Source organism: Seriola dumerili, unplaced genomic scaffold (genome assembly GCF_002260705.1).
Source record: "Seriola dumerili isolate Sdu_G_001 unplaced genomic scaffold, Sdu_1.0 BDQW01000044.1, whole genome shotgun sequence".
In the NCBI taxonomy this organism is placed as follows: domain Eukaryota; kingdom Metazoa; phylum Chordata; class Actinopteri; order Carangiformes; family Carangidae; genus Seriola; species Seriola dumerili.
Genome location: NW_019174299.1, coordinates 6815963 through 6841509, shown reverse-complemented (window position 1 = coordinate 6841509; position 25547 = coordinate 6815963). Strand labels below are relative to the sequence as shown.

Here is a 25547-nt window from a genome sequence, read left to right as displayed (position 1 = left end):
TCAGGGGAGGATGTAAAAACCAAGGGAAGGGCGGGGGGAGGAGGAGGAGGAGGAGGAGGAGGTGGGTGGGAGGCAGGGGAGGAGGCATGGAGGGGGTGAGGGGTTGGGGATGAAATAAAAATGATAGATGACTGCTTTCTGTCATGGACAGTTATTTAGAGGTTCGCCGTAAAGCTGTCCGGGGAATGAACAGATTTTAGTCTAATGAGCAGAAAGGAAAGCCGTTAAAGTGGCGCGATGTGCTCAGCACTTCTTCCAAATGAAATAGTACCATTTCCCCCTCATTAAAATGCAAAGGGTTCATATAACATACAGCAATAAAGCTGGCATGTCGAGGCACAGAGAGATAGGGAAAACCCCACTGAGCTCATCTCATTCCTCCATTACTGAGACCAGAAGGAATAGCGGCCTTCGACAGGGTAGGTGCCAACAATATCGCTCACTCAATCTCCCTTATTCGGTTAGCTCTGTAAAAGTCAATCTGGCGCACTTGGCAAATCCATCCACAGCAGCAGCCTCCACAATCTGATAACAGTTGCAGGGGCGCTTGCTCTTGAAATCATTTTTTTCAGCTTTACAGTTGCACACCGTGCAAACAATGGCTCAGGCTGCTTCAGCCACTCACAGAGGCTTGGATCATCCACTGCTTATCTGGGCCGCTCTCAGATTCACTTTGATTTGAGGGGAATTTCATGTTCAGTAGGTTCAGGATGAACCCGATTGTAGAAATTCAGGGGTCAGATTGGGTTTGGCTGCGGCTGATAGTGGCCTCAGGTACACTGCAGTGCATGTGGTGGAAGGCAGAGAGAAAAACACTCAAAATTCTACGTGCAGAGGCTGTAGGTCTCTTACCAGCATACAGTTCAGGACCATAGACAGCTCCGACCACTGGATTCAGCTTCCAGCCTGGTGAACAAGCAGAAACTCCACTGACAGCGAGAACTTAATGAACATTTCAGTTGTTTTGAGTGTTTTTAGATATAGGTAGGCACTTACCATTCGTGTAAGGGTTGGCCACTTTTTTGTTTGTCATCACTCGTGCTGTTGCATTGTTCACCTGTTCAAAGCAACAAAACACACAGCCCGTGATTACCGACCTTCACGTTTACTATCCAGATATCCAGGATGGGCCACAAGCAAGCAGCAAACCAAGATGGCACAAAGACAAATTCATAAAGTAACAGATAAAAAAATAAATGATTATGTAAATATGTTTTTAGCACTTTGGTGTGATTGAGTTTGGTTCAACCTTTCATGAATTTATTCATCGTTTCAATTTTCTTACACATTATTAAATTACTGGAAAGGAGGGGAAAGCATGCACCAATTACCCACAGGTATGAATAAAAAAAAATAAAAAAGAGAGCATCCTACAAAATCAGTAATTGGTTGGATAAACAAATGGATTCCAAAAGAAAAACACAGACAGTGCTTTGATTTTCTTCTATTGACCTGATGAGAATGACTGAGTGGGGGCTCGGCTCATCGCAAACACGAGAAGAATTAGAGCAGGCAGCACTAAACGATGGTGACAGGGGAATGCAGGTCTTCTCGGGTTTGACAGGAACCCAGAAGATGATAGCATGCATTCATTCTCCATTGTCAGGTGATGATGGACAACTGGCGTGTCCAGGTTGACATATACGGGTCCTGCATTCTACTGAGAACAAGTTATATGCACCATTATGCATGCATGCATCCAGGCGCGCACACACACACATACAGACACACACACACACACACACTCAGGGATGCAGATATCCACACACACACACACACACACATAGCAGCCACATGCTAATGCATGGGTTTGTCGGTAAGTTTAGGAGGCAGCAGGCAGGAAGTAGAAAAAGATGGGAAATAGGGAAAAATGAAAGCACCTCAATTTTGCGTCCCTCTACGATTGTACCGTTTAGTTTCTCCCGTGCACGATCAGCATCTGTGCTTGTTTCAAAAGTTACAAACCCAAAGCCCTGAGAGCGCCAAGTTAGCCACCGGTAGAGAGAAAGGAGGGGGGGGGGGGGTTGGACACGCGCACACACACACACACACACACCCACACATATTCACACACGCACAGAGAGGAAAAAGAAATGGGGAAGGGAGGAGAGAAGGGAAAGAGGTGAGAAGACAGGAGTAGGTGAGCAGCAGAGTCGAGTTGTAAGCAGCCAGATTAATTAGAGGCAGTTAGTGAGGCGTCAGGAAACAGCAAACAGAGAGATCCGAGGAGGAGAGGATAACGGTGACATGACCTCACACAACAACACCAACAAACCTGCCTGCTTTACCCAATTAAACAGCACAGCACTGGTGCCATGGGTGAATGTCAGGAAGCAGCAGATGCAAAACACTGTGTTAGCTGCCATAATAGTCGTATAATTATCTACACAACTTCAGCAGCAGCGGACGCTCAAACGGCCCCGACTCCCTTTGAAGACGTGGGCAACAGGGGAAGGAATGAAGAGGAATTCTCCGAAGAGAGATGTTAACTTGATCTCTGACTATTTCTAATTCACTGCACTAATAAGTAGGACGTTTTTATAGAGGCAAAATTACACCGGCTCACTGATGCAAAAAAAAAAGAAAAAAAAGGAAAAGAAAAGTGATTGGTGTCACTGCAAATACCATCGTCTATGATAGAGAAGAGCTAGGATATTGACTTTAAACCCTGACCAAAATATACCCAACCTCTCATTTCCATCCCCCCTCCCCCCTCAACTCTCTGTCTCCCTCGCTCCCCTGGGGGGTTTGTCACTTGCTTGAGTTATGTGGACTGGGATACTGGACCTGAGCTCTATAGCAGAAGCATTAAGATATGCTGGTCAAACAAGTCCCATTCCTTTGGTTTCTATATATACTTATAGAGGTATGGGCAGGGGAAGAGGGAGTATGGCCGGCGCTGCCTGATAATTGCTTGAGGATGTAATACATGTGAGAGATGGCGAGCAGTGTGATCTTGTATGCATACACAGGATCTCCGGGCTGCTATTCCTAGCATAAATAACACAGGACCTGTCCTTGGGGAAAGAGAGATAAAGAAATAAATTCAAAAAAGGAATTGAGGGCAAAATTAATCCTTTGGACATTCACCCGACTGTGGTTACCCCGTCTATCTTTTTTTTTTATCATGCACAAATAATTAGCTTACAAGAGGGGCGAGTGGAGCCACCATTTTTCAAAGGAGACAAACATATTGAATGCAAATTGCCAAAGCTTCATAGGAAATAGATTGTTTATTAATGGCCTGGTAGGTTCATTATATAGCACACAGGGTGCGAGAGAGAGAGAGAGAGAGAGAGAGAGAGGGAGAGAGAGAGAGAGAGGCATCATGGGTAATGGCTTTGTAGGGCACAAACAATAAATGCTTGTTACGGCGGAGGAGGCAGGTTTATCCGGTGCTCAATCTTGTCTGGCAGAGGGGGCTGAGTGCAGCAGCGTCGCCTGGTTCCAGGGCTCCCTGCATGCCTGTATACGAGCCCCAACTACTCCCAGGTATGAATGGGAATCAATAGTATTCATGCCTCAACACCCAGCTAGGGAACCTGTCTCCTTTATGAATGGAAAGCTGTGGAGCTTAGTACACTCTATTAAATGAACAGCTGGATGAGTAGCACTCGGCTGTTCACACCTCCGCAGGCTTCACCTGTCCATGGTAGGTGGTTCTGAGACTGATACTGCAGCAACATAACAGCGCTGTGGCTATTTTTCAGCTGGCTTGTTGGTAATGTTGGTTTAGGGAGTTTAAATTAGCCTTGTGATCAGAGACGTGCCAAAAAATAGACACAAAGTCAAATTTGAATTATATACAATATTTTTTGATTTTCTGTTCAACCTGCCTTGGAAAGAACTGGGCTGTTTATACTCTATATTTTATTAATGTCAACAAATCCCAAGTATTGTGTGTGTAAAGCCAAACGCCTGATATATCTCACTCCTCTGCCACGGAGCTCCATTGTTTCCAAAAACTATTAAAAACACATCAGTGAACCACACTGGTTGCACTGGGTGACATTTTCCTTCATTACCATGAACGCAGACACGCTGTAGTTTATTTTGACTCGGTCCCACACACGCACACGCACCGTCCTGCTGCTGGAATTACTCACCAGAGAACCAAATGTGGATTAATCCACCGCAGACAATAGTCCCCAACGACAGCGCTATTTAGACAGTGACCAGCTATTTTAGGAAATTACTGAGCCCCTTTTTATAAACACAGATCTGTATACCTGTGACCCAGTTTTAAAGAGTCACATCTTCAGTAGGAAACAATGGGTTTTGGGGCTGAGAGCCACGGACAGAGTGGGCAGGTCAGAAAGTGCAGAGAGATGGACTCACACACTGATGGCTGGGATTTGTTGGCAATAAGAAAAATGGTAGAATAATGCCAGCCTCATCCTTTTTACTGGCTCCTTTAAAACCATTAAGTAAATTAGCTTGGATGTGAGCCTTCAATAAATGTGCAAAAACTTCCATTTAGCAACCAGATGATGTCGTGTTTGTCCAAAGCTTGAGATAGAAGGTAATGCTGGTGTTAGCCTCCAAATTTCTTTCAACCAAACTACTTTTATTTTCAAAACATCCCAGAGGACATTATTATTATTATCCTGAATTATTTTATATTTAAAACAAAATGATAAAAACCTGAATAATGTAGAATCGTTTTTAATCAACACCCGGGCTTCAAAGAGGACCAGGTGCCTAAATAAGTGGTTTCAATTCCATAAGCTGGAGGACCTGCAGCCTGCTGGTGGATTAAGTGAATTGTGAAACAGCTCAATAATGAATTGATTGACAGGGCTAATGATTCACAACTTGGGTTAGAGCTGCAACAACAAAAACAATGGGGAGGGAGGGAGAAGGAGAAAGAGAGGCACGGCGAAATGCAGCTCTCCAGGACCAGGCTTAGAGACCACTACTCTCAGCCAATGTACACACTACACTAATGCCATCATTAGGAAACAGAAGAAGTACATGGTAATGAAGCAGCTGGCGTTCTAGTTCACTTACCTTGGATCCTCGCTCATTAAAGATAATCTCCACATCTAAAATCTTTCCAAATTGCTGCAGAGAGGGAAGAGAAAGAGAAGAGCGGGGCAGAGACGGTGTTAGAAAGCCTCATTGGCTGTGAATTCATGAGAAGGACGACTGGAAAAAGAGAAACCATTAAGACAATATGGAAATGTTACTTTTGTGAGGAAATGGTGGTCAATTTGCATTTGTTAGCTCGGCAAACACTTCTTGAAGCTCGCTGGCGTGCTTTAAAAAGAGAACTCACAGTCGCCGCTTTAATGCGTTTCTGTATTTCTATCAATACCATCAGAGAGGAGATCACAGAATCTATATAAAGATAAAAAACGGGATCTTTGATTGCTTATCGCCATGTCTGATGTTTGTGTGTTTGCTTGTTTTGACACAAAGAGAAAAGAGGAAGCGTCACCACCACCACCACCACATCCCATGATGACCCAGGGAAAGCGCACTCTGACTTGCGGAGAGTTCGGTGGATCACGTCCGACTGTACCTTTCTATCCTTTCATACGCCTCTCTCAGTCTCTTCTATTGTTAATTCTCTCTTCCTCTCTCTTTGTTTGTGTGCTCTCACAGTCAACAGGACCTAAGGGCCGGTCCCCAGGGGTTAACATGCTCTAGCCTTTCGATTTAACAGGCCTGCCTTCGGATCATTAGAAAACAGAGGAATGAAAGTAAACTGTAAGTTCCTCTAATGAGTGGAGCGAGAGCGACTTTTAATTGCTGTCTACAATGGCCGTATTATTTCATTAAAAGTAATTACCCCGTCAAGCGGTCCGCGTCGCCTTCATTCCGGCACAACAGGGAAGAAATGGGCCTTCCATGTGGTCGACGCTCGATGGGAACGGATGGATCGCCACTAATAGGGGTTAGGGAGAGCTGGCTATTATCTGGCTTGGGCTTGAGGAGCTGAGGGTTTATGGGTTAACGAAAAACATATGTCCGCTCCCACTTGAAAGGGTAATGCGGTGACCACACCGCACCAAGATCAAAAAGGGAAAAGAGTTAGTTATTTAGACCTCCTCTGTTTCAGCAGGGGTGTATCTCCTCCCCCTATATGTCTGTTCCATAGATTCCCATCCACACATCTGCCTCATATGGCGCTGGGCTCCAATGATTTGAATGGGAAGCGTCGGCTCGATCGCACACACGCAGGCATTTATATCCCAGCGTGATGCCCCTTTCTCGCCTGAGATGACAATGCTTCCCCCATGCAATGTGCAGATGCTAATTGTTTTAACCGAGCGTAATGGGTTTGTGGCGTCGATTAATTAGTTTCAGAGGAAGTCGTCTTTGTGGATTTCCACATGGCGCTGGGGACTGCTCGCTGCTCACCAGTGATCTCGTGCACTTCTATCCCCACCCACCCACTCACTCACACCCACTCACACACACACATACACACACACACACACACACACGTAGAAACAGCTGCATCAGCAGCACCGATAAACAATAGCTTCAATGGGAGGAGTCTCCAGAGGGAAGACAAGGGAGAAACTGACATCATTAAAGAGGCTGCAGTTGGATCCATGCATCCACAGACTATAAAAACGACTCAATATCAATATGGAGATAAAATCAAAAAAAAAAAAAAGTTCAACCCATACCAGTGGTTTTACATGTTTTATCCCATTCATATTTTTACATTACAGCTGAGTGTGCTGCTACATTTGAGACAGTTTTTTTTCTTTCTTTTTCTTCTCCCAACATTCCAGGTATCCATTGGTTTCCATTCATTTCTATTTCCTTATGGCTTCCATTACGTTATTGTTATTAAGGAAATGCTGTGGAGACTTTCCAAAATCATGCTGCACTTAAAACACATTACGGAGTAAAGAGAAATTGGATTACACATGTCAAGCGAGTTTCAGGAGTGTGGCATTTACACAGAAATGAATGGAAACCAATGGCTGCCTGGAGTAGCAGCAAAAAATACATCTAAAAGAGCACAGCATGCATACGAAGAGGCCAATAAAAGATATAGTACTCGTGACTTGCACTTGAGAAGTTAAAACTTGTAAACACACTGGTGTGGACTTGCTGCCTTTTTCCTAAAATAAAAAAAAAGGAACTTATGATACTCAGTGTTTCCTGTGCCGTAAGCCTCCCTGTTCAGAAACAACAAACAAGATCAAGGCCACTGAGCCTCCACCTTTGATTAGCTTGAATATCTTTAAGCTCTTAAGAAACCTATAATTACGCTGCAGCAGCCCCGTGTATTCAGACAGTAGCGTGCCAGCGTAGGGCATGTTCAGGCGCAGCAGTGAGCGTGACAGCAGGATGGGGGAGGGCAGAGGTCCTGATTGCTGTGGGAACTGCTGCGAGAGCCCTTTACATGCACTGAGAGAAGCACTGCTACAGAACCCAGTCGCATAAACGAGGGCACCCTCAAGTAACGCAGCATGGGCGCTGCACAGAGCTCGCCAGCACTCGCAGTTTTTTCATTCCCCCCCCGCACACTTGCTCGCGCTCAGAGATCACAGTTTCTAATTACTGATTAAGGTCCGCTGTGGTCGTCCTAATGAGCCCTTCATTTGGCGCCTCGTTAGAGGCTCACAGGTTTTCCCCACACCCGCAACACGGTGGCGTTCAGGGTGAATCTCAGGCCCTCCCTTCTTGTTTTAGGGTGCTGGCTCCAAAGCATTCTACTGCTGCTGAAACCTTTGCTGAAACGTTTGTCCACGCTGTGTGAGAGCAGATGGAGCTCCTGGCGGGGCTTAGACTTCTCTAGGGGCCCGTGCAGCACCTCCACTCTCCTCCTCCTCTGTCTTCCCGCCTGCATGTCTGTGGGTTTCACTCATGCGTAACAGTAATGGCGTATTGAGCCGGTGGCGCTCCAGAAGCCATTAGAGCTAGAGGGATGAAGCTTTCCACACACTGATCACACAAAGGCCCATTGTGGAGGCCATGTCAGAGGGTGGAGCAGACCAGCTATCTCCTTGCCAAGCACTGCCCAGGACAATCAATCCCACAATCCTCTTACTGATGCCAAACCACAAAAGTGGGAAGGGGTGGGCGTGGGGGGTGGTAGGGGGGGAATGTAACAGGAGGATATGGCAACATGTGGGTGAGGAGGTTGATTGAGGGGGACTGGGTAGGCTGCGATCAATTTTGTATCGTATATCTGCACACGCCGGGCCAGGCACACAAAGCCTCCGAGCTAATTACTGAGGCGATTTGGATTCCACACGACCTGCACCAGAGCTGGGAACAATAAAGCCAACAATCAGAGAGAGAAAGAGAGAGAGAGAGAGAGAGCGAGAGAGAGAGAGCAGCCATGTTGTCTGCGATTTATAAAGCCACAGCCAGGGCTGTAATTAATATCATCAACTGGATGTTGTCTTCATAACGATGAGAATTAACGCCTCTGGGTTCTAATGGTCCAATTAGCGCATAACATTTAAAGTACATTTTTGGCCATCGTCTCCATTCAGATCCATTATCGTTATTGAATTTGGGATGTTTGGTTCAATTCTTATTGAGGCTTTTGTGAGACACAAGGGTGAGCTGTTGAAATATTCATCGCCTCATTAATTGGGCGAGAGGCAGAGAGAAAGAGAGAATTCCTGTTGAGGACCTTTGGTATGCTGATATGTAATATGACTGCCTTTGTCTGCAGCTGACTGCCCTGTGTGTGTAACCTCTAAACAGGTAATCAGGAAACATAATTTCCTCAGCCCCACTTTGAGCAGGCAATTTAATGCTCTGTGATGGTCTAAAAGCTACTTAAGAAGCTTTTCCATGTTGAGAACAAAACACTCAGATGTGTGTGTACCTCTAGTGACCAAGAAAGAAGACATGGAAGATAACGCCGCCACTTTATTTTCTATTTTTATCCATCATTCCTATTGTTAATAGTAACAGAGTCCTCATCAAGTTCAAGTTCATTTCTAATAACGACATTTGGGGACTCGGTCTATCTAAGTAGCAGTCTTGACGGGGTAGAAGACAGTGACGAACAGTGAACTCGTTACCGGTGCTGGGTTGCATATCTCCTCTAACCTCAGCCTGGTGTCTGGCCTGCAGCAATGAGGTTTTTCTTGCACATCAGCACCTGGTTGAGACTGACTGGGCTGTTTTTCTCCACTTTTCCTGACTTGTAAAAACTCAGAAGAGGTTTTTTTTTTTTTTTTTTTTTTCCCTGACAATGTAGTTACCAGATGACAGTTTTTTAAGCACCGGCCATGCTCATTAAATATGTGGTCTGTGTAATGTGATTTGGCCGCCGCAACGCTGCTAGTTTTTCATGAAGGTTAATAAGCCAAAAAAAAAAAAATAGTCATAAAGTGTAATAATAATTTCTACTGCTGTTAGTGGAGGAGCTGTTTGTGTCAGGCAAGGTGGAGGATCTCTACCAACATCGTTTCAGGTGTACTACATTTCTGTTTTACCTCCTAATAAGCTGGTTCGTCTTTAGATGATCTATGACAAGTTGATTTGTTTACGACCTGTCTGATCACAGGACTACTTTTTTGTTGTGTCGTTACAACGTTCTCAGCAATGAACTTGACAAATGCAGCGTTACCATAACCAATAGATAAAGGCCAAAACTACAAAAAAATAAATAAGACCCAAGAGTTTTCCTTGAAGGTACTCACCCCAAACATTTGCCTTAGGTCAGGGTCCCGGAAGCGGAAGGGAATGTTGGAGACATGTAACCTTTTGGGCTGCTGCTTCTCTGAAGAGTCTGAGTGCTGGAGCTGGAGCTGCTGAGAGCCCTCTGTTTGCGTCACATCATCTGTCTGCCAGAGGGAAACAAACACAGAAAAGACACAAGCTGCTCATTAGCTGCTACAGTATACTGTACCTCCCGGTCCTGAAGTATGGGGAGGGGGGGTTGAAATAGGAGGGTGGCGGGGTGCAGGGTGGGGTTGGGAGGCCTGGCTGACTAACTTACTCAGCGTCTGCCATTTTTCAATCTGGTGAGAAAGCCAGAGCGATAAACAGCCGATGACTTATAGTGTCAAACCTGAGGTTGTGCATTACAAATCCACTTATTAATCTCTTGCACTTAGCTCTTGAGCAACAGGGAAGATTGAAGGCGCTGACAAAAAGGCGTGGATATAGATCCCACAGAGCCCTGACATGTCTAGACTAAAGACACATTATTGGTGACGTTTGCACACAGGCATCAGAGTGCGAGGCCCAAAGCCCTCAGCGTTGTTGTTTCCATCATTATGAGAATGCTATGCTGACATTTCTATATAAATGACGTGTCTGATGTCCATGACAAATTCACTTGTTTCTCTCCGTGACACCCGTGATGGATTTCACTGAGGGTGCTGGTGGCTTGTCTGTTTAGATGGACCTTGTTTTTGAGGCAGTTTCTTTTTTCTGATGTATTTTCTGTGGAGAAAACCTCATTGGTCAACGGCGTAGTTTATCCTCTCCTTTATGCTCTGTAGCGGGACAAGTCCATCTGCACCGGCCCACATATTTCGAAAAAATAGGTCGTTTTTTTGAGTGTCTTTCAAAATGCATTGAACTGTTACACTTATTGTCTGCAGTTTTCTGACCTCTCATCTCTGTGGTTAAGGGCTGGTAAAATTGAAGACACTAAAACACTGTTTGGTTAAACGAGCAGTTCAGCATTCTGGAAGGTGTGTTTATTTGCTTTCTGTAAGAGAGTTAAATCACAACATCACTTTCAATCTCACGTACGAGCATTAAATATGGATCTAGAGCCGGGAGACAACTAGCCTAGCTTAGCATAACGACTGGGCAAATAAAGCAAACAGGCTACACCCTGTTAATTGGTGAGCTGTATAGGTAATAGCAGGTGTATCTCCAGTCCTGGTTAACAGAGACCTACACACACTTGTTGGCAGGAGACAGGAGGTGAACAGCAAAGACGTGGTGTCAAAGTCAAACACAAAACCGTTTGCCTTATTTCCTCCCTGCTAATCTATAACCGCATCGCAACGGCTTCCATTTTTGTTTCCAGGAGAGAGCGGCAAATTGCTCTTGTGGCCCGACGACGGGAGGTCACTCCTCAGGAAAACGTGCACAAAGTTCGTCTTGAGCGCGTGAACAAACAACCTAAGCTGTGACGCAAATGCAAATGATGAAAACGAACAGAAATGAGTTGAGATTTAGTGCCGGCGACTGTGGGAAGGGACTAAATAAAGAACCACGACGAGGAGGGGAGGATGAGAAACAGGAGAGTGGAATATATATTGAGCACAAAAGCTGTTTGAACGTGATATGTAAACTGCAAGGTCTCCTGGGAAGTGCTCTGTGAGCATGGCAAACACACTATACACTGGCTGGGCAGTCGCACACACAGACACAATCTTGTACCGAGATACAGACATGAAAAGGGAGTAGGTTGTTGCCGGAGTACAAATGGTTCAAATGACACACACGCACACACACACACACACGCACACACGCATGCACACACACACACACACACACACACACACTGATGTCCCTCACCCTGCTCTGAGGCTGTCAGATGGCTGCAGGCCTCTCTTAGTGATACATTTCCCACCATTTAGGAAATGGGGTAGGGATTTATTCATTATAATTCATCATCACAGTATTATCATTATCATCATGATCGTAATGATGATCGCCTTTATTATTCTCATTATCATAATCACAATCTCCACTGTAATGGCTGTCATTTATTTGGTTTTTATGGCCCATTCCGAGACGGTGACATACATTGTTAACAGTGACAGTTGTTTGATTCAAGGTCCCACTTTGTCTCCCCTGCAGCGATCCAGGTAGGGCAGGTTGGTGGCAGCTTCCTAAGTCCCGCCTGGGTCTGGCGGTATCCAGACCAGAGGTTAACAAGTGGCGAAGGACACGGGAGCCGGAAAACGCAGCGAGCCGGCCGGGCCGGCTGGTAAGGAGTGGATTTGTGACAGAGAGAGACGGGCGGAGGGGTCTTAACTCTGCCGTGTCCTCGCGCGCTGGAGGTTAATAGCCTGAGTAGCCATGTTGGGCCCTGGGGGTGACACATTGCAGACAGATGCTGGGACCGTGGAGGGTGACAAGGTACCAGAGCCCCGCGGGTCAATCTGTTTCATCGGTCACACATGACACTATCGACCTTTAGCGTATGTTGCCAGACTACTGAGCACCGCTGTCCTCCAGCTCTTGTCTGTCTGGCTTTTTATCACGGCAGGCGCAGTTGCGTGTTTGCAAACATCCAGATTAACTTTCACTCTGCGCTCAGACAGGCCGGCAGCACGCTGACATCGGGGGCAAATACACATACGGAGAACACAAATGCCGAATTGCTGACTCCCAAGCACCCCAGACTGCATCCTACTAACTCAATAACTTGGAGTGTCACTGAGATCCGGGATGCCTGCCTCTGCGCGTCGCTCCCGAGGCTCCAACCTGCCTGCCTGGTTGTGAAATGGTGGTGTTGCAGTGGAAAATAATTACCTCCGTATTACCATAGGAGGCCACCTTCAGTGGCACTTTACTGTCCCGACAGCTGCTGTCACGGGGAGGAGGAGGAGGAGGAGGAGGAGGAGGAGGAGGGATGCAAAACACACCGTCACCGCCGAAGCCAGCAAACCAGAGAGTGAGAGAGCTGTCAACTCCGGCAACTCTCCGGCTTCCTGCTCAGTCATTTCTCTAAAAGACTCCCTTGCTGTTATTTGCAAATCGCCTGCAAAGTGCTCTGCTCAGCACTTTCCCCCTCCTCGCAGAGTGGCATTACAAGAGCATAATTGAAACTATCTGATTGGAATGCTGCCAAGCAGGTAGATTACATCCGATTAAATGGGGGGCGGGGGAGGGGTGGGAGGGGATACTGAGTCTTCGCTCACAAGAATTATAATGCCTGAGCTTTAATTCATTATTTCTCCTCTCCCGCTCCTCCACTGTTTGTTTTCCTTTTCTAAAGAAGCTGCAAATATATCCCCTCCATCACCTGAGACAGCAGGGGGGGGGTGTGAAGGGAGTGAGTGTGGAGTAGAAGCACTGCCCGCCCCCTCAGGATTCATTTAAAGTAGCAAAAGGTAGAGGGGGAGGAGTTATTTGAGGCGTTCAGGGGACAGTTAAAGTCCTGTTCAATTTCTGCACAGACAATGTGCGGTGATTGACTGTTGGGGCATTTCTAAGGTTTGGATGGACGCGAATCTCTGGGACTTGAAAAATACGAGAAGACGAGCAACTGTGTTAGAAAATATAGGATATGAGAATATCACAGATACAAGCCCATTTCGATAACAAGCATCACTGAGCTAAAAGTTCAGATTCCGGCTCAACTTTTTGGATGAAATCTGCAAAAATGGTTCTCAGCTGTAACTGACGGGCTCTTCTAATAACGGCGGCTGAGGGTGATCGGTGATGTTGTGTTTAGAGCAGAAAGAAAATGATTTCTCTGAAATAAATGTATAAATATAAACAATTGAAAGTGATGGCCACAGCATTACCACCTACTGTATCTTTAAATTGTAAGCATATATAGTTTTTTTTTATATAGTCAACAAAATCCATCAAAATAACAAACCAACAATGAAACAATGAGGTGTCCTACTAACAAGGCCTGGTATATGGTATTCCTCTTTGCCACTGTGTGACATGTTCTTCCATTACCATACATACACACACACACACACACACACACACACACACACAAACACACAAACGTTTGTTTTGACTCAGTCCCACACACACCATCCTGCTGCCCCAAATATTCACTAGAGCACCAAATGTGGATTAATCCGCTAAAAACAGTCCCCAGCAAATGCACTGTTCCCCCTGCGTGTTTGATAAAAAACTACAGTGTCCAGCTTTTTTGTAGGAAACCACTAAAAGCCTTATTTTTTCTTTTTTTTCAAAAATCAAACTGTATATTTATTAGGAGTGTAACGATTCTCTACAGCTCCGTACGGACCTCAGTTGGGTTCATAACTTTTTTAAATGACAGGTGTTGGTGTAGCGGAGTTATTTTTCATGCGATTTGTTGACAATGAAAAACATAGAATATCACCAATGTTATCCTTTAAATAATCCAGGAGAGTTCTTACACTGAGGAAATCTATAATATCTTTGGAAATGGGGATTTACAGTGGGGGTGTGTTGGGGGTGGGGGATCAGCAGCTCCTCCCACTTGCAGATAATACGTAATATTTGTAATGCAGGCCTGCGTGCTGCCATCAGCACCGCCTCTGAAAGCTACACCCCTGGTGGAGTCCCGATCCCTTAAACACAGTTCGTGAGCGACGAGAGCGTGTGTGTGTGCGTGTACGTGGTGAATGTTTGCATGTGTTCGCCCATGTTTTCAGCATGCCCTTGTGTGTTCGTGTGTGCGTGTGTGTGTGTGTGTGCGTGTGTGTGTGTGTGTGTGTGTCTCTATGTTATAGAGAGAACCCAGAATACCCTTTGGAAAGTCTTCATGCCGCTGACACGGGCTGTGAAAAATCTGGAATTGAGTGCTGCCCTAACGCCACTGCCTTAATTTGTTATCTGAAAAGAGAATGATTACTCATGAAATTCAACCAAACCTCAGACTATTTGAACTGAGCCAGATAACGAGCTCAGTTTTTTTTTTTTTTTTTTTTTTTTTTTTTTTCTCCAGCAGAGCTTCCTGGCAGCCCTCTTGTTACCCTCATCTCTAAGGATTTGGAGAAAAGTTGGGGGCTGCCTCTCTTCCTCAAGTCGCCCGCTTTCAAGTCAGCTTGTTTGAACATGGCACAGAGCGAGGTCCCAGAGGTCTGGCTCTGGACAACGCCACCTTCCCAGTATAGACGGCGTGGGGGGGGGGGGGGGGGGGGGGGACTGGTAGACACAGACAGAAACAGAGAGGAGAAGTGAAGAGAGTCCCTGCGCCTCATTAAAACATACACTCTCTCCATTCTCTGCAGGGAATTCACACAGAATCCATACGTATCACTGAATTTTCACTCTCTCTTGACTCTTTTTAAGTCTTTAAGTCGAGTAGATGTGCAGAGTAAAGCATCGTCGTGGGGTAGAGGAGCTGAGCACAGCATAGTCGAGCCAAGGGAGGGGGTGGGGTGGGGGGGGGTGTCGCATCGAGTAGCTGATCTGCTCCCTCAATCTGTGTTTCTGCAGGGTGCCCTAATCAAAGGCACCCGGGCCCGTCTGTGGCACCCAGAGCAAACAGGCTGGGTCTGTCATTAAAGCTGGGGAACACAGCGGTGGGCGACACTACACCAGCGGCCCCCGAGGATTAGCCTCTCTGTTTACACCCCACTAATCTCATCTCTCTGTCCTCCCTGAGAAAAGATGGGTGGAAGTGGGGAGAGCGTGGATGCCGAGAATGTAGATGGAGGAAAGCGGGGACGGAGCAAAAGAGGAAGAGCATGAAGGAAGGCGAGGCGAGCTCTCATCTCCCCTTGGCCACCATCTCTGGGCTTTCTTCACAGCGGGTGAACAGATGAAATGAAATCAAATGCGAAATGGAGAGAGGGAGAGAGAGAGAGAGAGAGAGAGAGAGAGAGAGAAAAGACGGTGAGGGATAGAGAGTGTCGGAGTGGTGTACAGTGTCGGAGGGGGAAGGAGGAGGAGGAGGACGAGGAGGAGGAGGCTGAAACCTCCTGCCAAGTCTCTCCTCACTTTAAACTCGCTTGTGTGTCAGCCATTACTGTAAGTGCGGCGCATAACCGTGGAGCAGTTGGAGAGCGTCACACAAATCTTCAAATCAAACATTGCTACATTACAGGCCGATGATAATGCGCCATGCAGCTCTATCGCTGTGCTTGTGCCGTATAAGCACTTTCCCCTGCCGCCAAATGTTCGTAGCCGTACGGTAATTGTGAGGCTGGGAAAATGGAGTTATTAACAGTGTTCTTTATGAGTGACCCAGATCTCTCTCAGGAGGGCTGTGGCCTCGCCGTGACCTCTCTCAGCAGGTGTTTTCATGCTAAAGGAAAAAAGAAGGTCTGAAGGTCTTTTTTTTTTTTTCATCTCTGCCAGCATTATCCATCTTTCTAGACATGTCTCTAAAGTTTGGAGCTAAGTCGTCCTCCCTTTTATCTACATCTGCTTCTTGTGAAGGTAAACCTCAGGTCAAGGCATCTCATATCTGTACACAGGAATGAAATGTATAATGTATAATTTAGAATTTCACTCACTTCCAAGCTAAACGAGCTGCATTGCCAGGGGTTTGTTTTCCACTCAGAGTGCCTATAACTTAAACATATGCACTCTTATGATGAGGTGAAAAGGAGTGGGGAAAAAAAAGAAGGAGTATAATCAGGCTCTGGCACAGTTCTAGAAGATAAAATGTTTAGATGAAAGTCTCAAACATTTGGATGCACTTAGAGAGGGTCAGCTGATTTGACTGAATAACAGTTTTGGGCTGGTTAAAAAATGCATCTCTCTTTTGCTCCTTTAACTGTGACCAAAAGAAAAAAAAAAAAATCATGGGGCGAGGGTGTATCCTCCTGTCAGAGGTCCTGAATCATTCATGTCGACGGCATGTCTAATCTACCTTCACGCAAATAAATAAAACAGCGCAGGTTTACAAGGTTTTTTTTTTTTTTTTTTTTAAGGCTCTTCAGAAACGCACTTTCATTTCATCAGCGCACCTTCAATCAAGTTCACCTCCATCGTCAAGGACCGGGCTTTGCCGTGACATCCACGTCTCCTGCTGCTCACTAATGTGCAGTATATTGTAACTCTCACTCTGCTTGGCTCTCACTCTCAACACTCTTTTTTTTTTTTTTTTTTTTTTTTTTATTAAGAAAGGTCATTTTTGTGTTTGCGATGCAGAAAAAAAAATAAAAGGACAAATGACTTGGCAAGTGAGGAGTATGTGTATCCAGGGTTGGGGCTTTGATGTACTCCATCACAACAGTACTGTCCCACTGCAAAATTTGCAGATGCAGCTCTGGGTAAACATAATGGCGCTACAGGGTTTCACTTAAGAAAGACAACCAAAAATTAAAATATATATTACACTGACACAGAGGGATTATACTTGCATAATAAATCAAATTATCTTGTAGCGTCTGTTGCAGTAATCTCTTTATATCTTGTTTAAAATCATGTGTAAATTTGCATTAGGGCACAAAATAGAAAGTAGGCAGACTTGTTGGAGCACGAATGATGCTAAAGCTGTGGTCGAAACTTTCCTTAGTCACACAAGGGGAGTCAGGGAGGGGAAACAAGTAGCAAACAAATCATTTAAGATTCATCTTTTCTCACACACGTTAGCATCTCTTTCGTTAATGATAAAAAGTCAACATTCACAAATTGGCAAGCTCACATTGATGTTAAAAATAATGTATATGCTACCTTCAAAAAAGTTTTGAGCATTAAAGGTCCCATATTTTACACATCTCAATGTAGTTTTACATCTCCTCTCACGGGTTTCTCTCTGGAGCTGTAGTAACAACAGGTCAGCCAATCAGAAGAGAGGAGGTGCTCTTGTTTTCTGAGTGATCTTATAAAAATATAGCAGATTTCACGTTACACACTCAGAGAAACCAAATCCTGCCAGGTTGGATGGTGGGTCCAGGTGGGCGGGGCTTGGGGCATGGCTGAGAGCAGTGCCTGCTTTGCTTTAACATCCAAGAATTCCAGAATCCTTACGGCTGGTTTTAAGGCTCAGTTTCTGAATACAGGCTGTGTGCATTTCTCTGTGGACTGAGGCTTTGATACTTTCACAGTATTAATATAGAACCTAGACCTGCTTTATAATCAAACTACACATGCAAATCTACTTTTATACAATATGGGACCTTTAACAGTAGCCTATACTTTTTCTCTAAACATCAGACACAATGTTATGTAAAAAAAAAAAGGTAAAAAAGATAATATTAATATATTTTACTTGCTGACAGTCTGTTGAGAACAGTGTTTGCAGATGATGGAGGACACTGACCGGTGCGGTCGTGGTGGCGGTGATTGCGGGCGTGCTGTTGTCAGTGCCAGCCGGCTCGCTGTGCGTCTGTGTGGGCGTGTAGAGGGTCATGGCGTGCTCGGGAACCCGGCTCTGCCCGGTGTAGTCCTGTGTTGGAAGCGGGTGCGGTGCCGCAAACTCTGCGGGGATACCATTCTGTGGGGGGGGTGGGTACTGGGCTGGGGTGTACGGCTGGGCCATCGCTTCTGGGGGGTTAGTGGCCTCTTGGTTACCCTGTGAGAGACACACAACAGGAGGCGAAGTGTTAGAACAGGAGTTGAGATTGAAGTTTAAGTGCATTGTTTGAGTTGTGCAACCAGCATTAACAGACGTGTGAGCTCCCCTGTGCGATTCGGACGGCAACCGGGGGAGACTTGTCCTGCAGACCAACGAAGTCAGGGGGAGGCAGCTATCATATCACGTCTCAGCTCAGATTAGGGAATTCCTTGATCATCGCTAATGAACACAGTTTATGTTGTAGAGCATGGCTCGCTGTTGGAGGGGGGAAGAGTCAGGGGGAATCTCAATTGCACTTGTGGCAAAGCACAAGAGGAAAGATCAATTAATTGATAAAATTTTGATTAGGGCTTTTGATTTCAATGACAGGTCTGTTAAACTGGCAGCTGCTCCCTCTCCAAGCTCCACTTTCCTACTTTTAACACCAACCTCCTCCTCGCTTTATGAGCCTTTTTCCCGCTCACTACCGCTTTCCTTTGTTTCTGTCTCAGACTATCATTTGGAATACAGATGCCAAAACGATACCAAAGTTTTGCAACGGTACTTTTCTGTTTTTTTTTTTTTTTTTGGTACCTCTTTTGAAATCTCAAACGCACCAAGAAACCTTGGCAAAATGTAACGTCAAAAACTTGCAACATTTTAATTTAAATCAAGAAAGACTAAGAATGTGACCAAGCATTGCGCTGCTTCACATTTCAGTCAGTACCCAAAATAAATGTGCTACCAAGCCTTGTCTGATTCATATAACTCCCATTCTTCCGTATGCTTCCAGAACACGCAGTATGTGTTATCCACACCACATATGTTTTTTAGCCTCTGCCCCCGACTTAAGTGATAGATAGCCCCTTTTCAATGAAGCAGTTTCACACACCCTTTGTCTCGTGTGGATGCTTGAGATGATGAGCTGCAGAAATAATGGACTTTTCTGGCTGGTGCACATTGTTAAACTCGGTAATGGCCGGACTACAGAAGTGCATGTCTTATTGTTGCGAAGCACTAGGCTCTGCAAATCCAGACTAATGAGCAGAACAGTAAGATCAGTGCTGCTGTAGCGGATATCCATCCCGACATTAAAAACACAGAGGGAAAAGGTGAGACAATAACACCAAAATCCAATAACACCCCCTGCAAATACCCTCAATCAAATTTAAAGATACAGATCATGCGAGCCCAACGCATAACTCTTTCGATAAGAGAGGACGGAGGGAAAAGCACACAATAGCAGCCAGAAGTAAGGGTTTATGATTGGAGAAAAACAATAACAGTAAACAGATAGAGAAGTTTCTGTCCCTTCCTTTACAAGCTGGCTGGGGATGGTGAGATAGGAGATAAATGTGTTTTATTCTTTTCTCTTTTTTTTTTCTTTTTTTTTTTTTTTTGCTGCTGTGGTGTTTGGCCTCCTTCTGCAGATTTCCACAGAAAGCTCTATCTGGGCAGGAAAGGAGGCTGTGGTTTTAATGAGAGAGAGAGAGCTGAGCAACACTACGCTGTAAATGTAGTGGAAATAATTCTACTCTGACGTGTTGGCAAACAAACCTCAGCATAAACTGGGCTCTGCCAATTAAGGAAATGCTCCATTATCTAAATGAAAAAAGAGCGAAGCCTTGAGAGGGGAGAAGGATTGACCGGCTTCCTGCAGCCTCTGCCGGGCCTCAGGGCTGCAGGACCGGACCCTCACTCCTCCTGCCTGACCCTGCCCACCCCCACCCCCACACACCCTTCTCTTTTTCATTATGCTACACTTCTAGCTCCTCTGTCTCTCCCTCAATCCCTCCTCCCCCCTTTTCCCTTTCATGCCCCCCCCCCCTCCCCCATCTCTCTCTCTCTCTCTCTCTCTCTCTCTCTCTCTCTCTCTCTTTTTATGCAGAAACTTTTTTAATCTCTACCCCTGTGCTCTACTTTTCCTCTCCCTCCAGTCATGGCATTATATAACACACTTGCATTGCGGGGCATTCTAATTCAAGGAAGCTCTTGATGTTGGCAATTTTCAACTTCTAAGCACCCATTTTAAAGGAGAATGGGGCTGGTTACCTAAAAAAAGATGCACCTCCTGGTATGACAGCTGAAAGTACTACCAGTGTTCCCGTGTCCTGCTTTGAACCAGCCCGAGCAAACCATCAACGCGCTGGTAACTCGACTGTCCGGTGGAGACGGAAAGCTCAGCAGCCTGGAAACAAGAAGGTGCTGTGTTTGACTGTACATCAAACACTGGTCATGTCACGGAGGAGATCAAAGCTCCAGTTTTGATCTTTTAGTTAGTCACAGTCAAGACTGACGACGCCCATGGTCCTCATCAGTGTTTTTTAAGGGATTTGCTGAGGAGTGCGATTATATAATACCAAGGTTATGATTGGGAAAACATCGCCATATAAGCATCACAATCCTTATTCCAGTTCTGAGAAGCCTCATTATGATAGCTGGACTACTGACTGGTTGGATCCGGGATACCGTCGGCACCTTAGGCCGTCAAAAAGCTCAGACTCCTCATTAGTGTTTTCGAGGAGGCACACGCATTAGCACCGCAGGAGTCCGGCCAAACAGCGCAGCCGGGAAAAAAAAAAAAAAAAGAAAGGTTGAACGTGTCTCAACTTCGGCTGCAACGCACTGTTTTGTCCAATCAAATACAGGCAGGCATGTATTGCTGGTAGATCACGTCACAGCGATACCTCAGGATTGCCATGTTTGGTTGTCTGACAACCCTACCTCACACTCGTGCGCGTTATTACTTCGATTGGACTTTCGTATTTCATGCGATCACTGCGCATGGGCGTGTTCTCAATTCAACATGTAATGATGAACACGCTATGATCTGCTTGCCCCAATTGACAGTGAAAGTCTGAAGGTAGACGGCGGTGTTGCTTTTGTCTTTCCCTGACTAGTGATTACATCTTGTGGTCAACGCAGCAGTGGTCCTGGTCGCCAGAGACCAAATGTGATTCGTCCTGAACTGGTTGGGTAACTAAGTTGGAACACACACACAGACACACACACACACACCTGCAGCAACACACAGTCAGAACTGTGGAAAATGTTGGAATCATGTATACACGGAGTTCAATAGTCGGGATCCTTTGTGTTCCATGTAGCTGTGGTATCCCAAATATGATCAGAGTGAGATATGTAAAAACACACTGTGTGAGAGTGTGGACTGTGGCATTAATCATCAGCTGTTGTTGACGATATTCCAAGATGGTTTTCTGTGGATTCTTGTCTGGTTATGAAATGAAAATGGTTTCCTTCATGACATTTTTTTTTTTATGAGTGCTTTGTTCTGTTTCCTGTTTCTGCTGAGTGTTGTAAGAAAGCTTTTGGTTTTAGTTTCTTGTTTGCTATATCCTCGGTTATTTATTTGTCAGTTCCTCACTTTAGGGAAACCCGTGGTTTAGTTTACTTTCCTCACGAACGGCACTGTTCACTCTTCTGTTTCATCTTCGTGCCCCAGCTCCGCATTACTCATGACATGTTCTACTAAACTTGTTAAATCGTCATCTGCCTTGGAGTGTCCCTTTGTGCTCGGGTCGGGATCGGACTCGTTACGCTCACAGGACACACGGAGCCGAGTGACACGCAAACAGGATGACAGCCCGGAGCTCGGTATCGGGGAAAGAAAAACTACTAAAGAGTTGTAGCACCATGCTGCTGTGTTTCAAAGGGGCAGCAAGGCAAATGCAAGGAGGCGGAGAGTACAGGCCTCATTAGTGAAACACAAAGTAACGCTGGCTCTCGTATGATCTTCGCCTTCCTCTGATGTATGTGACAAACGAGTTATTCAACTGGAAATGAACTGGGAGAAGAAAAAAGGACCATGCAAATCAGGGGAGTTGTGCTCGTCCCAGTGCGACCACGCACCCTTTTTTTTTTTTCGCAAGGCCCGGCTCGCCGCCGTCAAGATAATCCATGGCGCCTAATGAAAAGCCCTCCCTGACGCACCAGTCAGGTACACACAGCACGTCTCATTCCACTGAAAAGAGATTGCTGTTCACTGTGGCTGCGGACGAGTGCCGCGTTATATTGGGAACCCGGTGAGCGTTTTCTCTACCTGCAGGCCTGTTTATGGGGAAAGAACAGGTCCCTCTGCGGCACTTTAATGCCCCCCTTACATGGCCTGCTGCCACGAGCCGCCTAAACCTCATCTCCACGGACATGACGACGAAGAATAAAGGCAACCAGAGAGAGCAGCTTTTATCGATCTCTCATCCTTTCCATTCCTCTTTCCCTCCTTCCCTCTATCTCTCCTTTCACCCCTTCTACTCCTATTACTGGAGAGCACAATAAAAAACACTATCTCTAATCTTAAGCACTCTCCTTGCGTAAAATTGGATTGGAAACCCTTACTTAAGGAGATCACTTTTGGAGCGGAGTTTTTGTTTTTACAGTCAGCATCAGGAGCCAAAGAGGTCAGGAAAGGCCTTGTGACGACGTTTCGCTGCTGAGGCTGGCAGTCTGAGAGAAACTCCCGGCACAGCGCACTCAGAGCGAGACACAGACTTTCACTGGTGCTAACCCCACCGTAGATGGTCAAGGCTATATTCCATCTCAGCAGGTACAGCGACTTGGCCGCCCGCCAGCGATCCGTGATCCTCTTTAGCGGCGTCGGGAGGGACGGTATTGAGAGGCCGGGAGGAGATGGGCTGTGCAAATACAGGAGCTGTTAGGAGGGGAACTCATATCGGCAGAGTGCTGCACTGACTCATACGTGCGATGGAGGGTCAAAGAGCAGCGCGGAAGCAAAATACGGGCATGCGACTAATTGCGCTGCATCGAATCCGGAGGGAAATCACTCAAATGGGAGCGGGCCTGATCAATCTCGGCGATAGGAGCCGTGATGGAGTGGGCAGCTTTATGGCTTCAGCTCCGTCACATGCGGCTAGGATCATTTTTCAGCAAAGGAGGCCTCACTGCTTTACATGCTTCCCTACTGTATGACACTAATAGTCTGAAGCAAGAAACCCTCCTCCTGATTCTATACACTAAGCAATTCAAATAGATTTATGAACAGCTCTGCAGCGTTTGTGCGTAATCCAAACAGCATGAATAGTTTAATGGTGACTTCACATGAAGCACTGCTGCCTCATTCCTTCATGGAAAATGCACACAAGCAACTTTGCTTTGTCAGATTACAGATGACACAACATTTTTTTTTTTTTTTTTTTTTTTTTTTAAAGTGAATCTTAAGCTTTTCAGTGGCTGAAAATTGTTCCCGCCTCATCCGGAGCATCACGCACCGAGCGTTCCTCACCAGAACAATGCTCATTTGGTTTTTAATGACCGCCTGTCAGTGACAGCGGCCAACTTGTGACAAATCCCGCTGGGCCGTCACAGCGCAAACCCCCGAGAAGAGTTTACAGCGAAAAGTGTAACGCAGCTCAGCGGAGGCCAACGTGCGGCAATCAGTTGATGCAACACAAACGAAACACTGAGTGGTTTTTCAGCCAGCTGCATGAAAGCCTCTTGTTGTCCCCGGCTCTGCTGCTGATGCTCGGTTAATTGTAGCCCCGCACCCAGACAGTCAGGCAGGCAGGAGAAAAGAGGGGCCTGAGATGATTTCCACAGGCAACTGGCATTCATTTTGTCTTGAAGGCGCATAAATAAAAGCCGTCTAGCCGGGTCCATTTTAATTAGGTGAGCCACATGATCTAACTCCAGCTCTCTCTGTTAACGCTCACCAGAGGCTGCGGCATGTGTTAATTACAACCACATGCCACACAGTGAATCCAAGGTGAGCCAGAGAAGAGAAACTCACAAGAGGTAAACAACAACAACAGAAACAAAACACCTTCCGCTGAGTTCCTCATGATGAGGAACATATTCGGTGCAACGGCTATTCCCCTCCCCCCCAGTCAGCCAATTACAGCCCGGTGTTGGGGGAGAGAGAGAGATAGAGAGAGAGAGAGATTGGGGAGATGTGAAGAAGCAGCCAAGTTCAATGCAGATTCACAACACCCCCACCACACACACACACACACACCTGAACCAAACCCCGGCATTCCTCACCACTACAGCAGGTTTATGATTTCAAATAGGCTGGGGAGAGGGTTATTGTTTTGTCTCACATTTCCTCCCTTGCAAACTCCCATCTTTCCATTTTTCCACCTCATTTGTGAAAAAATCAATTCATGAAAATAAACACTCGGGTGTCTTCGCTCGAGGTCCAAGTCAATTTAGATTTTGTGCATGTCTCTGCCGCTCTTTTCCGAGAGGCTTAATCGTTTTCACATGTCACATATGTTTCATCCCCTCTAACGTGATTTTTCCTCGTTATTGGGAGCACTTATTTGCTCCACGTCCTCGGATGGAGGTATTAGAAAGAGAGTTCATTTTCCTCAATCCCTCGCCGATTTCTTCATTACATTGCAGCGGAGGCGCTTGCACGCGGAGCCCCGTGCCGAGATGGGACTGCTCTTAGCAGTGCGACTTGCGAGTGTTACTATACCTCAGAGACGCCGGAGCGCCACTTAATAAACAGAGTAGACAGAGGATCACTTTGAACTCCTGTGACATGTAATGAACCTGTCTGTCTCAGCCACCGCTCAGTCTGGGCTCAGGCGCTGCACGGTAAAAAAAAAAAAAATGCAGGAAAAAATAAATAAATAAATAAACAAAAACACATCCAAATAAGCCTAGAGGCCCTGTGAAAAAGCCATCAGTTACACATGGTTAGACTCAAAGCGTTTTGCCAACGCCATAAGAGGAGATAATTGTCTGTTTCAGTGCTGTTGCCTCTTTTGTTGCATAACAGATATTTACATCTGGGACTAATTACTCCAGACTGGGTGTCAGAATTTGGATTAACTTGTGGGATGCATCCAGTTTGGTGTTTAGACTCATTTATTAGCGAGAATAGACACTGTGCTGCCCTGACCCCATCACCAGAACTTTTTCATCTACTTTTCCTCTTCGTTTTTTTGTTTTTCTAAAGTTGTCAGAACAAAGTGATATCGACACCTATTCTATTAAAACCCGCCCCCCCCCGCCCCCCAAACCCAACAATGTCTTTGAGATTGCTATTGATCACTACGATAAAGACCTAAATAAAATGAAAAACTGATAACTGAACAGCGGGGATGTTCAGCCATTCTGGTCATATAAACCCGTAAATCAATTCCGCGGTGTCGTCACTGCCACTGTGCTGCTGCTCAGATTACAGATGAGTCTTTTGTAATTCCGCAGGGGATAAAAATGCCAACAATTGTTTTAGAATCAGCTGATTGTCATGTTAATTCAGTCTTTTTTTCCCCCGCGCGCAGGGGTTATGATACGGGGGCCAGAGTTCCTCGTGGGGACAAAATGCCATTACTTAAGCATGCAGGAATCTCGACATGACATTCCTTGACCGCTGTGACAATGGCAAACATATGCAAATGAAGGAGAGTGCCACTCTCATTATGACCCTGTCACAGAGACTCTGACACCTCCCACTGGACCCCGAGCATGTTAGAGA

The 25547-nt window shown here is 45.8% G+C and overlaps 1 protein-coding gene across 3 annotated transcripts in view; it reads right to left on the bottom strand.

The window, feature by feature from the left end:
• LOC111217493 (RNA binding protein fox-1 homolog 3-like) overlaps window positions 1–25547 on the bottom strand; it is a 284790-nt gene that overhangs the window by 23334 nt on the left and 235909 nt on the right. Inside the window, exons 4-9 of one of the 3 annotated variants that reach the window (XM_022739388.1) lie at window positions 17801–18103; window positions 9633–9776; window positions 5011–5064; window positions 1881–1973; window positions 997–1057; window positions 853–906 (exon numbers count right to left, since the gene is read on the bottom strand). In XM_022739388.1, the coding sequence (XP_022595109.1) occupies window positions 853–906; window positions 997–1057; window positions 1881–1973; window positions 5011–5064; window positions 9633–9776; window positions 17801–18103 (709 nt within the window). The remainder of the gene's footprint in view (window positions 1–852; window positions 907–996; window positions 1058–1880; window positions 1974–5010; window positions 5065–9632; window positions 9777–17800; window positions 18104–25547) is intronic. The other 2 variants (XM_022739389.1, XM_022739390.1) reach the window with 2 other exon arrangements.